The sequence below is a fragment of the Nematolebias whitei genome, chromosome 10 (genome assembly GCF_014905685.2).
Source record: "Nematolebias whitei isolate Nwh7 chromosome 10, NemWhi1, whole genome shotgun sequence".
Lineage (NCBI taxonomy): Eukaryota > Metazoa > Chordata > Actinopteri > Cyprinodontiformes > Rivulidae > Nematolebias > Nematolebias whitei.
The window spans coordinates 1,883,587-1,901,684 of NC_056507.1; the positions used below are offsets into that span (position 1 = coordinate 1,883,587).

At 42.6% G+C, this 18,098-nt stretch overlaps 1 protein-coding gene across 1 annotated transcript in view; it reads right to left on the reverse strand.

Annotated features, from left to right (window-relative positions):
• The window catches only part of lrp5 (low density lipoprotein receptor-related protein 5), a 398,826-nt gene that overhangs the window by 17,564 nt on the left and 363,164 nt on the right, over positions 1-18,098 (reverse strand). The window contains exons 11-15 of the mRNA XM_037683231.1: positions 15,638-15,809; positions 6,370-6,586; positions 6,125-6,278; positions 1,154-1,289; positions 838-1,064 (exon numbers count right to left, since the gene is read on the reverse strand). Of these exons, the coding sequence (XP_037539159.1) occupies positions 838-1,064; positions 1,154-1,289; positions 6,125-6,278; positions 6,370-6,586; positions 15,638-15,809 (906 nt within the window). The remainder of the gene's footprint in view (positions 1-837; positions 1,065-1,153; positions 1,290-6,124; positions 6,279-6,369; positions 6,587-15,637; positions 15,810-18,098) is intronic.

Below are 18,098 nucleotides of genomic sequence, written 5' to 3' on the forward strand. Positions count from 1 at the left end.
CTAACACACGATTGAGATGTCAGATCCGAGAAGAATCAGATTCTCCAGTTCGCAGAAGACATCATAGTGGAGCGAGAAACCCTGTGTACAGAGAGGAGGTTAAACACCTGGAGGCTCAGAGCAAGAAGAACGAGCAGCGTGTCCCTGGTCTCTGAGGGGTTTCAAGAGTGAAGGTTTTTGTAGTTTTCAGGTGAGTGTTTCTCTAGATGGGCATGCAGGTAAACAATGTTTTTGGTGCAAGACATTCAATCGGGCAGGAGTTACACTGTGGAGAAAAACGTATTTTTTCTAGTCTAAGGTGGTGCAGAGTGATGGATCCTAGTGAGTGGAGGGAGCAATTTATCATCCACCAGATGCAATGGAGGAGCCAGGGGGTGGCCGATGGTGGCCTTAACCACCACACATTAATCTTCTGTTACCCCAGTCATTTGAGGAAACTAAACTTTTAAGCAATATAAAAACTAGAAAGCATGGTTCACAAACTTTCAAGCACCGCTGTATCTATATGGCAGCAGACATTTTGGATTTTGACATTGGCAACCCTATTTTCAGAAGGAAGTGTTCTTACTCTTAGATGTAGCCACATACCAAAAGTGAAGTCAGTACCCAACTTATTTTTCAAGTTATGCTCACAACATGCACGGATGGACAGACGGAGGGAAGCTGTGAGGATCTGCTTGAAGTCAGAGGTTGATGATATTCCTGCAGCGTCTCAGTTTATTTCAACACGTGAAATATTTTCAGTTGTCCAACTTCTTGCAACCTTTGTTCGTCCATATTGCCGTGAACACGGTCAAGCATTTAAACCAATATGACTTTTGAGTAATGGGGTCCTACCCGTTAGCTGGGTCCAGGGCCAGAGATCGTGGGTTGTCAAGATCCTTACTGACAAGAACCTGCTGGTACTGACCATCCAACCGGGCCACCTTGATGCGGTTCGTTCCTGTATCTGTCCAAAAGATGTTACGACCCATCCAGTCGACAGCCATGCCTTCTGGGTAGTCCAGCCCGAACTCCACGACGTGTTCTACAGAGCTGCCGTTCAGATACGCTCTGCTGATTTTCTGAAGGGAAACAGGAAATGGGATTAAACAAGACAAATCTTTCTTTCAATAGAAATAAAAGCTCAGTTCTTTTCCAGAGCTCAGCCTACCTTCGCCTGTATGTCCGTCCAATATATTCTCTTTTCAGAAACATCGGAACCAAGAGCCGAGGCCTCTTTGATGCCTGTCAAGGGGATGGCCACATCGTTGCTGTTTGTACCCAACGAAATGCTGCGAATGCTGTCCCTGAAGAGCAAATTTAAAGAAAGACTCGTGAAATTAAAATAGCAAGGTCAGATTTTCATCACAAGGCAAAACAGACAATCAAGAAGTGATCCTGAGCTCATCAAACATAAAACTGTAAGGTTCGATACGTCAAGACAAATATCTTTAGGCAAAAAGTACAACTACAGGAGAATAACATTAGAAACAACAATATCAATGACAGTTGTAATTATTACTTTAAATATAAACAAGCGTGTCACATACGGCACATTATTCGTCCGTCGACACCTATTTTACAGAAACAGTGTTCTATAGTAACGGCCAAGACAAGCAAAGACCTTGTATGACCTTCAAAAGGAAAACATCACGCTCCATGTAGTGATGATGCAGATGTGTATGAAGTTTCATTAAAACATGTTGAGCGGATCAAGATTCAGGGCGACTTTGTTGTCATTCGCTTTACATGAGGTGGAACGACATCGTGTACACAGGGTCCCAGTTAGACCCAAAAATAGCAAAATATAAAGTATAAAGAAAGAAATGGTATAATACAAGGAGGTTACGGTACAAGAGTAAGTTTACAGACGTTCAGAGACGATACCACAATACGTCCGTCTTCGACGAGTGTTTAAAAAACTAAAAGCCAAGCATTTCTTGAAGAAATTCCCATGACTGCTGGTTTTCATGCCAGAGTTTTAGAGTAAAATCAAACCTTGAAAATAACAATATGAAGTGCAGAGTAGAGCCCGACCGATATACTGGTGGGGCCGATATTTTAGGCAGATAGAGACATTTGAGGACGTATCTGTATCGTGAGAACTGTCCCAATATGTGCCGATATAAACACAATTTTCACCCCTAAAATGCTGGAACCAGCTGTAATTGTACAATGTATCCAGCAGGGGGGGCATGAAGACTACTTTCAAGTCATAGTCGTTCACTTAAGTTTCACTTTCAGCACAGCCGAAGCAGAGAGCAGTACTGTAGTGTATGTTGCTGAACAGAACATGGTAAGTTTATTTTAACTGATCTGTTAAAAAAATCCAAAATAATAAATTCTCTTCAATCCTCCAACCCGCTTGTCTTTAGCTACGTGTCTCTCAAGTTAGCAAGCTAACGCTTAGATAACTTAGCATAGGATATTGTCTTGTTAAACTTTATCTAGAACAATAAATCTAACGTGGAGGTAAAATATATCCGAGTTAGTAACTTTATCTTTGTCGTCCTCAGTGAAATGAATTGTTTGTCTGAAATCTTTACTTCTCTACAAATAAAAATAAACTCTGCTGCGATCAATGCTAATTAGCCCTTCACCAGACGTGACTGTTTAAACAATGAACAGGAAGGTGGTTCTTTGTTTAAATTATATTTTTGTAACACTTTATCACTTTATGGTGAACAGTGGAGGATAGAAAATGTGAGCGCACGTTAGGAAGACTGTTTCTATGAGCAGAGCTCCACTTGTAAACCTGCTGTGGGACCACGTATAGCATGGATCTGATTAGCTTAGCTTCATGGTTGCTAACAGCTGTGCTAAACAAACAAGCCCCACTCCACTCGCTGTTTTTTTAGATTCTTTGGGGGGGGGGGGTGTAAAGCCCCCAAATTTTCAGCCATTACATCTTTTATCTGCATTCACCTTCCCCACCCAATATCAGTATTGGTGATAACCAAAACTTCCATATCTGTCAGGTTCCAGTGCAGAGTATTAGTTGCTAATCATAGGGTTGGGCGATATCTTGATATTTTTTACATATCGATATAATTTTATTTGCAATATAAATTGACATTATTTCGATGTAAACGATATAGTTCTACTTGAAAGTCTGCCGGCTCTGCTGTTCGTTCTTCTCCCACACGGCCCCCCTCCTCTCACTCACTGCAAACTCAGCCCCTCCCCCTGCTTCCTGCTTCTCTCCAGGTGGAGCGGCTGCCTGCGGCACGTAGCAGCCACAGAACGGAGAGAGAGCAAGTCGCAGAACTGGTGAGCAGGAAAGAAATGGCTGTCATTTGGAGATGGCTCAGATTTAATTTGTCAGATGTGCAACAGAAAAATGAAGAAAATAAGTCCCAACAAAAATGTACCACCAAACGCGCTCAAAGTCACCATGTCAGCCCATGTCACGTCAAGGGGCCTCCCTCCCATTTTTATTAAAGAGACACGCTGCTCAAGTATCCATCCTTTGGTTCAAACAGTCTTATACTGCCATCAGGTGGTCAGAAAAGGTACTACACTCCAAACAAATCAACATTTCTACTAAAATTTGACAATTGTTAAATTTCAAACAATATTATCGTTTATCGCAATAATTTCTGATACAAAGAATCGCCCAGCAAAATTTGTTATCGTGACAGGCCTAATGATAAGCTGCTGTTTTATTAATGTGGCGCTCCCTCCTCTCACTGGAAGGCTTGAAAGTTTGTGGACGGTAGTTGTTCTTCTGCCCGTCTGCGCAGCCATCTTCACGCAGCCTCCTCCTCCTCCCTCGCTCTCACTGCTGCCGTTCACACACGCGTACTAACATAGTGAAGGTGGTGCAGCTGCGGAGGATTACTATTAAATATAAGTTAAAAAAAACTTTAATATATGTAAACAGTTTATTTTTTAGACATATATTTTGTACAGTTATAGCCGTTAATAAATGTGCCAAAGCTTTGACTCAGAAATATATTTTTGTTATTACTTTATGGAAAGAAAAAATATTGAGATATATATCGTATATTGTCATTTTTCTTAAAATATTGAGAAATTAATTTTGGTTCGTATCGCCCAGCCCTACTAATGACTCATCTCCTACAAAATTAAGTTATACCTAATACTGGGGGAGTATTTTAATTAGTTATGTGACCATATGAAGTGGACTAACTGCAAAAGTTAACCAGGTACGTTCTGAGGTTCATTAAAATCCATCGAGTGGTTTGTGAGATATTTTGCTAACAGATAAACAGTAAAAGCTAAAGTTTTAACCAAAAGAAACCTGCAATGTGTAGCTCCTGCAGCATATCATATGGTTCAAACTCAAGGCTCGGGGGGCCAAATGTGGCCCTCCTTAGCATCTTATCTGGCCCCCAAGATGTTATTTAAATGTAAAATACTTTTATCACTTGGTTTTTTTTCAGTAATCTTTGATTATGTCAAAAATGCAACATCAAATGAGACCAATCAAACTCTTGTTGAGGAACCTGCAACCAAGGAAAGATGTTGGGATCTGACTTGAGTTACTGTAGATTCTGAAACTGGCCCTTAGTTTGAAAAAGGTTGTAATTCTGGACCTTTTGTAAGTGGGTTTGACACCTCTGGTCTAAATAGATTTTGTTAAGTTTAATTAGTGCTGCCACTTCAAGATAGTCAGACCAAGGAGCCGTTTGTCCCAGTTGAGTTACCGTAGTTTCTAGATAAACTGATCATAACACGACTGTTTGAAATGTTTGATTTTTGTATAAATTTCCAGGTTCAAACATAAAGCTAATCACGTTACAGTTACCGTGGGTCCTCCCCAGAAAATTTGTATTAAGAGATGCCATTTCCTGCATTTTGGTGCATTTTAACAGGTTGTTCACCATCTGTAAATATTTGATTAAACTGATTAAAAACAGCTCTCTCTTGTAAATGACGAGGCTCAATGAGACCAACAACCTGTATAAATAAAGACTGAATTAAAATGAATGCAGCTCTGATTCTGTCAAGCGTCCTAACCCCCCCCCCCCACACACACTGTCCGACCCGAACTCAGCTGAATTCAGTCCTGCGCGATGTTCTGCTCCAGTCTCAGTCACCACTGCCTTTCAGTGCTTGAATCCTCAGTTGTCCAGATAAGGACAATCCATCCATTTATTTTAGATAAATTGTCTTTTTCACATTTTGATCGCTGTTATTTTGACAAATTAGTGCCGTTGTTTTTGATACGTGATGTTAATACACATCAAACATTTCACTCGTATTTTTTTTAACTAAGTTTATTAATTACATCTGAAATGTTATGCACCGCGGTGATGTATGCAGGAGTTCTGACAGCAGTTGTGCACGTGTCCTGCAGAGCTGTCTGGAGACGCTATGCGTAAAGTCTGCAGGGCGCACAGCTGAAGGTGGATGAAGACGCTCCCCACGGGACAGGCAGTCCACGTCTCTGCTGGCAGGAGCGTGGTGCGGCCGGAACATCCACTCCACAGACTAGGCAACGTCTCCTCTCGTTGTATTTTTAATAAATAATCAAAATAAAAATGTGCGATGACTTTTGACTTTTAGGGGCGGAGGTTTGAGTTGCCGGATCAGAGCGGTCAAAATGAGAGTTCCTGGACCTTGTTCCAGCAGGATCCGGCTCAAATGAACCACTGCTAAGTTTTTCTAGGTGACTTGGCTGTGGTGGCCATCTTAAATTGGGTTCACTTCAAAAGTTAATCAGTTGTGCATCCAATGATTGTTTCCTCCAAGATTTACTAAAGACGTCTAGAAGCTGGCGGCACGGTGGATCAGTTGGGAGAACTGCCGCCTCTCAGTGAGCAGGTTATCCCAGTTCAAATCCTGGTCCAGGGGCCTTTCTGGGTGGAGTTTGAATGTTCTCTTTGTGCGTCATGATTTTTCTCCAGGTACTCCAGTTTCCTCCCACAGAACAAAAACATGCATGTTAGACTGACTGGTGACTCTAAATTGTCCCGAGGTGAGAGAGTGAACGGTTGTTTGTCTCGTTTGTCTCTTTGTGTCCCTGTGATGGACTGGAGACCTGTCCAGGTGTCCCACCTCTCACACTGTGATAGCTGGATATGGGTGACCCCCATGACCAAGGAAAAAAGGAAGGGAGGGACGAAGGAAGAAGGGGGGATGATGAAGATGAGAACAGCTCAGCATGAAGGCGTACCTGTTGGTGAAAAGCAGGAAGGCCTCCGGCACCACACAGGTCCGGAGGTCTGGGAGGATCTCCAGCCCCATGGGGCAGGCGCAGCGGACCGCCTGCTGACACCAGAAACAAAGATGGCTGCACCCTCCATTTTCCACTGCGCAGCCGTTGGTGCCTGGAAACACATTCAAGTATTTTTGTTTTCATTTTCTTCTTGCTCGGCTCATTTGTTCGCCGTTTAAAAGCTACAGGAATCTCCGTCTTACCGTGGGTCTGCGCCACTTTTGTAGCCTTCAGCCCCATCAGGTCCGGCAACTGATCGATGATGATCTCTCGCACGGCGGTGGTTTTGTGGACCCGCTCGATGCTACGTCTCTGCCAGTCGGTCCAATAGATGTAATTACCCAGCAGAGTAAAACCAAAGATGTGATGCAGCTTGTCCTCGAGCAGCGTCTGTCGGTTACTGCCGTTCACGTCGATCACCTGACACGGCATGAAGAGACAAAAAACACTCAGAATAAAAAAAACCACTCAGAATTAAAAAACCACTCAGAATAAAAAAAACACTCAGAATTAAAAAAACACTCAGAATAAAAAAAAAACTCAGAATAAAAAAAAACACTCAGAATAAAAAAAACACTCAGAATAAAAAAACACTCAGAATAAAAAAAACACTCAGAATAAAACGCCTTCAGATTTTAATGCAAAAGACAGAAACTGAATACTTATTACTGAAGAACTTGCTGAAAACAGCTGAAATGGAAGAACAAGCCTAAAATAGCAGAAGAAAGCAGTAAGAACACACATTTGCTGAATTAGGTTTAAATAAGCAGAAACAAGCACAAAAATTGAAAATTAGCTAAAAAGGTAGAAATTAGTAAAAATTCCTGAAAAGTAGCTGAAAAGGCAGAAAGAAGCTTAAACTACCAGAAGTGGAAAGAGCTGAAATGAGCTAAAAAATGTGGAGTTATCGTAGCTGAAAAGGCTAAATTTAGCACAAAACAGCTAAAATGTAGCTGAAATAGCAGAGAAAGCTTTAACTAGCAGAAAAAAATCTGAAAGGAGCATAACAAGCTAAAATTAGTAGAAAGAAGTTAATTAGGCTGAAAACAAAAGGAATGACCAAGAAAAAACTTGAATTTATCTGAAAACAGCTGAAATTAGCTAAAAACTGCTAAGAAAAAAATCTAGCTAATAAAGTAGAACAAGCTGAATTAGCATAAGAAAGCAGAAAGAATATGTTTGCTGAAAGAAGCAGACATGAGCATAAAAGTGGAAATTATCTGAATAAAGCTGAAATTGGTATAAAACAGCTAAAAAGTAGCTGAAATAGCAGAAAAAGCTGAAACTTGCAGAAATCAGCTGAAAGGAGCATAACAAGCTGAAATAAGTTGAAAGAAGTTAGAAGCAGCACAAAAATGCTGTAGTTAGCAGAAATAATCTGATAGGAGCACAAAACAGCTGAAATTTACTGAAAAATAAGTTCCATTTGCAGCAGGAAGCTGAGAGAAGCTGAAGAAAAAGTGAAAGGAGCAGTAAAAGGTTGTAAACACATCTAAAGATCTGGAGGACGTAAAATGAGCTCAATTCATTTTCTGTGAGAACAAAAATGGCAGAAAAGGCTAAATATTTCAAACAGCTGAAGTAGCACCAAAACCAAAAGTCACAGCAGGATTGTCCTGAAAGAGCCGAACGTTTTGATTTATGATTTGTTGAAACAGCTGAAAACTGCGGGACGAGAATGATGATGAGAACCGTACGGAAGAAAAAGTGAGAATACTTCATAAACATTTAGACAATCAACAGAATATGGGCTGAAGCTTTCACAGAAAACACATTTAGACAAACATCAAGTGAACCCAAGGCTGGCTGAAAAAATAATTAGGTAAACAATCCATTTAAAATAAAATCCTCATAAATAGACAAGAGCAGTGCATACAGCACATTTTACACACGTCAACACACTATCATTCAGCATCTGTGACCTTGGGGTGCCCATTCACAAAGAGTGGGCTGCAGCTGGAGTCGGTGCGTCCAGAACCACCACGCTCAGACGTACGCAACTCTTAACTGACGCATTTACGTGATGAATATTACACCGTTTTGATCTACAAGGCTTTGCGAGAACCCATTCTGTGCACAAGCTCCTGGCTAAAATTTCCAGGGGTACGCTCCAAGTATTGTGTGACTGATCAGAACGTGGTGGGAGTGAGTGGCTCTTGCTTCAACTGCTCTGCTGAGGAGCAGCTGGCCGAGGCTGCTGGAAAATGCAACCAAGTGTTCCAGCAAAACTTAAAGATTGTTCAATAAATCTTGTAAAGATACTCCAAGAGTTTGTGGAACAAGACAAAACGATTGTTGTGCATGGCCGATCTCCGTGGTACGATTCTGTGGCTGCTCACAAATTAGAAAAAATTAACACTTCTCCTCAGTCAACGACTGAAATCCCAGATCTTCCTCCTCCAGTATGAACTGAAAGCAAACGTCCACTCTGCCAACCGTGCTGCGTTTGTCTGTGCATTCATTCACCCGTTATTTATACAGGTTAGTCTCACTGAGCCTCGGGCAGAATTTGTGCTGCAGTGGGAGGGGCTTACCAGAAGTTCTATGCTACGATTTCTCTTTAAGTGTAAAATGTCCAGGCCAAAAAGATAAAATCAAATCTGAGCGAGAACAGAAGTCTTACACCTGAAGAAATGTGTAGCAGCCTTAACGTGTGAATGCCCACAATCTCTTACAACCCCTCATCCCCAGTAACACAAACTCAAAGTTAAAATGTCATCATTCTTTTTTAGAGGATTACTGAAGAAATCATATCCAGTAACGCTACCCCGGATATCAGCGAGATAACGCAAAGACGTGTCTGTGGTTCCCCAATCTGTTGCGGACCCGATCCGTAGTGTTGCTCATGTGCTCATGAGCTAAAAGGAATACTTGCGGGTCGCAGGGATTGTCATTCATTATGCTAGATTAAGGAAAATGTACTGGTATAATTCTGTTTATGAATAAGAACTGTCTGAATTTACTTAGAAAAGTTTGTGCTCTATCTCCGCCGATTTTCATGTTGCTAATTTACTCCACTCTATCTCTGTTAAAATCAACAATATATTTACGTCACGGTTCAAATGATCTGCAGCTTCAGCACCGAGTGGCATCGTTTCACCATGGAAACAATTCATTCTGTATCTCGCAGGGTTTTCCTCATGCAGCCCAGGCTGGGGGTCAGCTCCAATGTGTCGCAGATCATCTTAACCAAAGATTTTAACAAAAATCCGACTGCGTAAATTAGCTACTTAAAGATCGGTGGAGATGCAGCACATACTTTTAAATTAAGACAGTTTTTATTAATAAACAACAGCGATCCGTGCGACCCGGACGTACACTACGGATCGTGCTTCCGTAGCAGATCGGGGAATGACAGTGTCAACCAAGACAGCTCAGCAGGATCCAGAGCCTCGAGGAAGTCAGAGTGGACCTTGTCCACCCCTGGGGCCTTCCCACCACAGAGACTTGACTACCTCTGCGACCTCAGCCTCATTATGACGGACCAACCCCCAATGCCTCAATCAAGAACCACTGGATGAATCTACATCTACAACCGATTAGTTTTTGGCATCACCCTGATTCACGTTGGCTGCTACAGTTAATTGACCTTTGAAAACACAAAAATGGTTCCAACTCTGTCTCTTTCATATAAATCAAGCTAAACTTTGGTGTGGTAGTAGCTGAGAGGAGCACTAACAGATCACACACGACCTCACGATATTCCATGAGACTGAGCGCAACATTATTTACAAGGTTTGACCAAAATCTCTATAAGTTGATTATTTCTCATCATAAGATGATTCTGGTTAAAAAGACATCAGGAAATAAGGATTCCTTCAAGAAGTGCTATGTTTCAAGTTGTATCTAGTCAACAAATACCAGCTTGGACGTTCACAGTATTACCGGCACACAGTGGGTTTCTTTCCCTATATGGTGGATGTAGATACTCTGAATGTGGACCAATGTTGTGTTTTTTGTTCTGGGCAGCTGTGAACCCCAGTTTTTACTGTGTGAAAGCTCATTTAAATATCCATTCAGAGATAGGGGTGAGCAAACAGAACAACATTCACTTTGATGGGCCTCCAGTCCAAAGGGGAGCCTGGCCCTTCAAAAGAACCGATTCATTCATCAAAGTGACAACATTAGACATGGCTATCCGAGTGAAAAGATGCAGAAGGACTCCCTTTCTGCTGCCTCTTTCTATCATACGCACTCTTTATCTCAGCTTGTTTTTTAACCAAGAATTAGGCACAGAGATGGGGATTTTCCTTCCCCCAGTCCAACTCTTTTTTGTTAGAAGGAATGAATAATTTCTTAATGGACAAGGGGGGCACAGAGCAGAACAACAGAAAGAAAAGCAAACAGAAAAGTAACAAAGATCTCTGTGGACACGCAGGGAGAAGTCAGACCATCACAGGACAGTTTGCATACGCTCACACAGGGAGAATCCCCGATAAACATATTGAAACGTATCAAGTGAAAAGAACCAAAAAAACTGAAAGATCCCACAGAGTCCCGTCACGAACTCCAATCAGTCACACTCTGAAACAACTGCTTGACTAACAGAGCAAGAAAAACAAACTTCTTTATTTTCAATGATATAGTTAAAAAGTCTGTTAATAGTTAGTTTTTGAAGTTACATGCATTCTTTGAAGGAATGTTGATCCCATGCCACATTCCAGGCCAGAGTTTTGCACCAACAACATCATCAGTTGTGAAGTCACAAGACATTTTGTTTCCCTACTTGTGTCACATCATGTCTGCTGGACTGGGGTGTAACGGCACACCTAAACCACATCAGGACACAGGAGGGAAATATATAAATATATATATATATAAATCAAATGCCAAAAACTAGTCCCCTCTTTCTCGTGTTCTGGATCCAACAACTCCCCCAGAAGACAAAGCAACCTGGTTAGTGAAGTGTATCTGGTAATATTTTAGCTTAGCATCTATAAAAATGAAGGAGTTGGTCATTTTTGTGTTGGCTATGGTTAATATGCTGTGGCAGCCATCTTGAACTGGACTTACTCCATAGGTGACCAGTTACATATAGATGGATGTCCAGTGTTTCCCCTAGTTGACTTGCCTTGGCAGGGCGCTCATATCGCTTCTGTGATTGTTTTGTTGACTGGGGTGGGGGGGGGGGACAAAGGCACATCTGCGTTGCGCGCTGTTTGTGCTGACAGTTGTCGGGGGGGTGGCGATGGAACGCTAGCTTTTTAGCTAGTGCGCCTGTATTGCACACGCTAGCTTAGGGCTATGTCAGTGCTGGCAGTTGTCGACGGGGGGAGAACAGCTCGGTAGATAAGGTGCCCAGTCCTGCTGACAGGGCGGGGCGCCCTCCTTGTATAATGGCAGGGGAAACACTGGATGTCCAAAGATTGCTTTCTGAAAAGGTCTCTCTTGTAAACGAGTCCTCATGACTCCAAGAGACCAACTTGTGTAAATAAAGTTGAATGAATGAAAGTGTCAAAGTCCACAGAGCAGTTCATGAAGTATTTTAAGGGAATGTTTGGTCATGGAAAGACATCTGCAAAAGCTACATGCAACTATAATTCTGTTGCTCAGGGGGGTGAGATGGTGTAGAGGTAGGACAGCCGACCTGGGACCAGAAAGTCGTGACTCGACTCCCCACCATGCCCACATGTCATGGTGTCTCTGAGCAAGACACCCAAGCCCTAATTGCTCCCCGGGCGCTTACATAGCTGCCCACTGCTCCACCTGGGTGTATGTCAGGTGTGATGGGTTAAAAGCAGAGAACCAGTTTCACCACTGTATGGGAACATGCAATGACGACAACACGAAGAACTTCTAAATGTTGCCCAGTTTCCCAAAGCACATGACCAAAGTGATTTAGGTTCAAATTCAGTGAAACTACAACCGAACATTTGTGGATTTTTTCTCAGCGGTTTTCTCACAACGTCAGGCTACGGTCACGCTGCACGTTTTAATGCTCGAGGTTTTTTTTGTTCGGATCAGATTTTATTTGCGTGATCGTTCACGATCATAAAAACAGGACCTCCAACAGATTTCGGTGTGAACCGTTTACAGTTCTGATCCGACCTGCAGAACAAAAGGTGACGTCACACGCAACATGCGGTGTTCCAAGGAAGTGAATATGGATGCTGCACATGTTGGCATGAGTGATTCTGAAGTTGTTGTGGAACCAGAATCAATTAAATGATCTGACATGATTGTTTGTTTCAGTGTTTAATTTAACCTGGCCTCTTCACGGCTCCTCTGGTGCAGCGAAATATTTCTGGAACGGGAGCAACGCACTGGAGTAAAAACAAACTCCGGCTTCGATCCATCACGTCGGCATCGCTACGGTCCGACACCAACGTTAGCATCATGTGTTGCTGTAGACTCAGTCATCAGGACAATTTACAGAACAAAGATGAAGAAACTGGACCATTTTGAAAATGTTCTGCCTTTTGACACAAGGTGGAGGAGGCCAGCATCGAACCGCTGACTCTAAGCTGGCAGACAACCTCGGAGGGGGGTTGAAGAACTTCCCGAGTCACGACCATCCTTTAAAACTATTAAAGGATTTAATCAAATGTAGGCACATAAACAAAATAAGCACAAATAAAAGAAATCAGCAATATTCTTCACTGCCACTGTGTTGTATGTTGTAGGGCTCTATTAAATTTATTTTTTGCCTCAAAATTTCATTTTTATTTTATGATGAAACATTTTTCACCTAAATTTTGTGTTTTACGGTGGATTAATACAACTTCTATAATTAAATGGTAAAATATGCCTAATTTAATGAAAATTGACAAACGTCAACAAAAATATGGCGTTTAAGTTCAACAGAACATTCAACGATTAAATAAAAAGTATTGAAGACGATCTAGTGGGTAACTTTAAACTTGAAACCTTTCAGTTATTGTTTTTCTTTCGGCTGCTCCCTTCTGCAGGGTGCACCGCTGTGAGATAAATTACATAAATACTGTACCTTTGGTAATTGCTTTGCACAGGCTGCCCTCCTCGACGCAACCTGGGCTCAAACTTGTAGCCTCAGAACGACGAGCTGAAGCAACCAACGACAAGCTACAAGCGGCCGCTCGAGTGCTCCTCTTCATTTGAGACCTTTGATTAAAACTAGAGCCTGACCGATAAAGAAATTTTCGCTTTCGCCGATACCAATATTGGGAGAGGGCGGCCGCCAATAACCAATAGAACGGCTGAAAATGTTGCGCTTTGTCCACCCCCAAGAAGTATTCCCAACTAGAGTTGCATTCAGGCACAAAAAATCCAACCCGACAAATTAACAGTAATTACAGATCCAAACCCGACCCCCCCCCCCCCCCCCGACATTTTTAATTAAACTTTGACTGCTTATATAGATATTAATGGTCGGAGGATGCGAGCGGCTGAGGGGGAAGAAGATCGGAGCTGAGGGGGTGTTTGTCCTTTCATGGCCGTCAAAGAGCATTAAATCCCTGCTTCTTCCTGCATTCTGCATTATTCAGACACGGACCATGCTCTGACATGTCTGCGAGGACATTTTGTAATCTCACCTGTTTGGGTCGTCGGCTGCACGCGTCCGCTGAGTGCAGCAGCTGAATGAAGGTGCATTTGGGCTTTAATGGATCACTGGCAGTAGTCCATCTGAAGCTTAATTGAACTTTATTTGACCTCTTTCAAGGCCGGTCAGCGCGCGGTCAAATGGCTGCATGCGGCTGGTGATTGTATGGCAAGTCATGTTGCCATATAATTGGATCATCAGCAGCGCGCATCCGCTCTCACAATCAAAAGCCCGACAACGACCCGCCCATCCAGCACATTATTACGGCCCGGTCTGGCCCAAATTCAAGTCGGGCCGGGCTTCGGGCCCAGATTAGAAATGACGGCTCTAATCCCAACACATCCTGAGTGTGAGATTTCAACATACTGCATGAGGTTGTGCATAAGGTTTTTTTGTAAAGTTTATTCAAAACAGCTGCTAATACGTCGTTTCTCAACACAAGATGACGTTAACATAAACACAGACATGAAAGGAAAGGTGGTGGGTGATGTGCACACCTTCCAGAAATGCTTGGTTTTTAATTTGGTCTAAGAGAGGCTTGCGTAACGTTCCTTTAAAAAAAGTGCATTGACTGGAAGTGGTGCCCATAATTTATGCAGAGGATCATGAATAGTAGGAATAAAGTGGATAAAAAACAAAGCTAAATTGTAGAGAAAACGCCCCTTGAAGCCGCTTGAGATGGCTCTTTTCACCCCGACAAAGGGCGAGCTAGAGCAGTCATCCTTTTCTTGGTGAGCAATCGGCCATAAAACCGTTTTGTTGCACTCCCTTTATCTCTACGCCGCCACGCTAACACAAGCAAAGGTTGAGAAAATAAAGTCACCCAGCAACAAGAATGTCAAAAAAATACATCTTTGAAAACTTATGAAAACAGAATAAAAAAAAATAAGAGAAAAATGTGGTGGGGAAAAAAGAAGCAATAAAAGCTTTAAATGGAAAACGTAACCGTGCGACCAAAGCAGAAAAGAGACGGTGACATGTTGCAATGTCTAAAAGAAAAGTCCAAGTTGTCGTGGGGGAAGGTGCCACAACAAACATTTAATGCCACCTTACTTCTCTGCACCGGGGAGCGGTGGGGCGGAGGTTAGAGAAGACGGACCTGTGATCGGAAGGTCACCGACTCGAGTCCCCGGACCGGCAACATCAAAAACGTGGATGGGAAAGGTGAAACACCCACACCTGCCTCCACCCTCATCTGCCCCACTCTGGGCCCATGAGCAAGGCCCCTAACCCCCACCATCTGCTCCCAAACAGGTCTCTCTTGAAAATGAGTCCTCGTGGCTCAATGAGACTCCCCGTTTAAAGAAAAGGTCAATTTAAAACAACTTTAGGCGAGTCCTCCCTCAGCGGTGACTCGTTACGAGACTTCAGTATGAACTTCAAGCACGAGTCTCCAGAAAGTTGATTTTGTGGCTGTGATTTTCAAACTGGCCGCATGGCTTGCAGACGTTGCATCGATCCGTCTGCCCATCTCTCGCTCCATTCTTCCCTCAGTCGTGAACAAAACCCCGAGATACTTGAACTCCTCCACTTGAGGCAGAACCTCACCCTCGACCCGAAGAGAACAATTAAAACTGGGTAAACAGTTGTCAAAACCAGTTTTTATCAGTCAAGTCTGGCTCAAATGTGCTCTCCTTTAGCTACCATTCAGCTACTTTTAATATTTAGCAAGCAGTGGATACATGTAGCATTTAGCTAGACATTTGCAAGACTTAGCTTTAGGCACTTTGAAACTTTTAGCTAAATTTTTTTGCAACTTTTAGAAAGTGTTTTGCTATTCTTGATCTTTCCCAGCGGTCCCATTGAATTTTCACGTCATTTTTCTGTTTAGATTAAATATTCAGCAGACACTTCCCAAACCGTTTCTGATTTCATAGGTTTTTTGCCGTTTATATTTCTCTCAATTAATGATTAGCTCCATAAAACACGTGTTGATGTTGCACAGAATATACCTCTATCTTGTCCGTCTTAGCATCTCCCCAGTATAGCTTTCTTGCTTCGAAGTCTAGAGCGAGTCCATTGGGCCAGCCAAGCGAACTGTTGAGCAGGACCACCCTGTCCGTTCCATCCAAGTTTGCTCGCTCGATCTTGGGATGCTCACCCCAGTCGGTCCAGAACATGTACCTGTGTGGATCAGGTGGAAGTTAGACAAGCTACCAAGGTAAGATCATGCGTTTTCAGAATGTGTATACAGTGAACAGAAAAGTGTCTCCAAGTGATTTATGATTTTAAATTAAGGCTAAATAAATTATCTGTTTTATTTGTCCAACTTTCCTTGCAAGGTTGCTGGTGCATATTTCTAGAAGGTCTCCGGTCCATCAGAGGGACACGTTGAGACAAACCATTCACGCTCTCACTTTCACCTCAGGACCATTTAGAGTTGCCAATTTGCCCAACACGTTTAACTGGAGTACCCGGAGAACACCCACACGTGCACCGGTAAAACACAAGGGGTGACCCACAACACCAAGAATTTAAGTTTGCTTTGTCTCTAACATTACATTTTAATAAAATCATAAACTGTACATTTAAACAAATAAAAACATTTTTTATCACCGTCAGGAGATTTCTGGTCAAGGTTTATGGATGTTTTTAACTATGGCTGAGAACGTTAACTGCCCATGAACCGTGTGTTTGAGTTACCAGAGAGTTCTTTTCTCTCTCAGAGCGCTGAATGAGGAGCTGATTGGATCCTGCACGTGCAGCTGGGTGGCCGAGGTCATCAGCGTCTGCCTGTGAGCCGGGAGCTGACGAGTTTATAAAAACAAACCTCGCACGCTGCCCGTGGCAGCTTCTCGTGACTGGGCTCCGTGCATGTATCCATGCGCTCTCAGGACATCATTACCTGCAGTGTCCCCTCAGTGAGGACTGAACTAGACAAAAGGACCTTCTCCTACTCCGCTCCTGTTTCCTGGAATATCTTGTAAAAAGATCTGAAGCTCTGACCTTTGACCTCTCTAAGTGGGTTCAAGAATCTGTTAAGACTCCTGGCCGGAACCAACGCAGACATGTTCCTGTTTTTAGTTTCTACATCGCCTTAGAATCTAGATGTTTTTGTTTCGTTTTTTAAAAAAACATTTTCTTTCACTTGTTCTTCTCAATTTGTAAGCTTCCTTTTATGATTGTCATCTGTCGTCATCATTCTTTGTTAAAATCAGGTCTCCGTTGTAAATGAGTCCCGGAGGCTCAGTGGGACTAACCTGTGGAAATAACGGTTGAATGAAAAAAAAAAAGTACGAGTCAAGTCCTCATAGGACAAATTGTCCAGTTTTATACAGATCACCAATGGTGTGTATGCCACGTGATGTCCGAAAGATGGGCAGAGTGCACGTTGCTGCTGCCCCCTTATTCTTTATCAGAATACTTTAAGATAGAAAAAGGGTAAGAGCCACGAGGATGGATAGTGGTATTACAAATAAAGATCTCTTCACATCTTGTCCCATCAGGACATGATTTAAGACATCAAAAACTCTACCAGCAGCACATTTAGACACATGACTTATGCATTTGACATAAAGGTGTTGAGATTTGTCCACGAGCATTTCAGATAGACCACAGTTTTGATAAGCCTGTACAGAGGTGTTTTTTTTTTTGGGGGGGGGGTGCGATAAATGAAAGCTTTTTGCCCCTAGTTACCCAAGTCCCAGGAGAAATTTGCAAGTCGGCTCGTATCCGAGGCCAAACGGGGGAATCAGATTCAGATAAGCCACAATTGTTGATGTTCTTCAGGCAGACTGTTTTTCTTCGTCAGCCTCGAGTCCTGCTGGAACTTTCTGGTCCAAAATGACCAAATGTTTTCCACTCCACTGATCCTTGTTACGAGCCTCCTTCAAGGTCGATCCCAGCATGCTGACAAGTCCTAGGAGCTGCAGGTGGCCTGCGATTCTCACAAATCGCTTCCATCTTATGGTTTAGCTTGTAAATCAGCTGATTTTGAGTGCTCATAGCATGAACCAAACCTTTGCACTGATTCGGAAGCTTTGCCATGGCTTAAACAGCTGCTGAAGTCTTCTTCAAAAGTCAATAAAGCAGAGACCCACCAATGCCAAAGAGCAGAAACCCTGCTATCATAAATCCAAATGTATAAACGTCTTCAGCATCCTCCCGAGACTGAACTGAGACACCTCAGCTGTCAAACTCCCCACGGATCTCTGAACCGCAGCGCAAGTCTCAGCCAGACAAGAAGGTTCTCCAGGACCCTGTCGTTTTGTTGAAAAGATTTTGTTGATTGAAAGTCCAGCTGACCAAATCCATAACTGTTTTTTGTTCGTGAGAACGTGTACCAGGAGCTTCAAACACACAGAGAGCACACACACACACACACACACACATATATATATATATATATATATACATATACATATATATATACATATATATATATATATACATATATACATATATATATATATA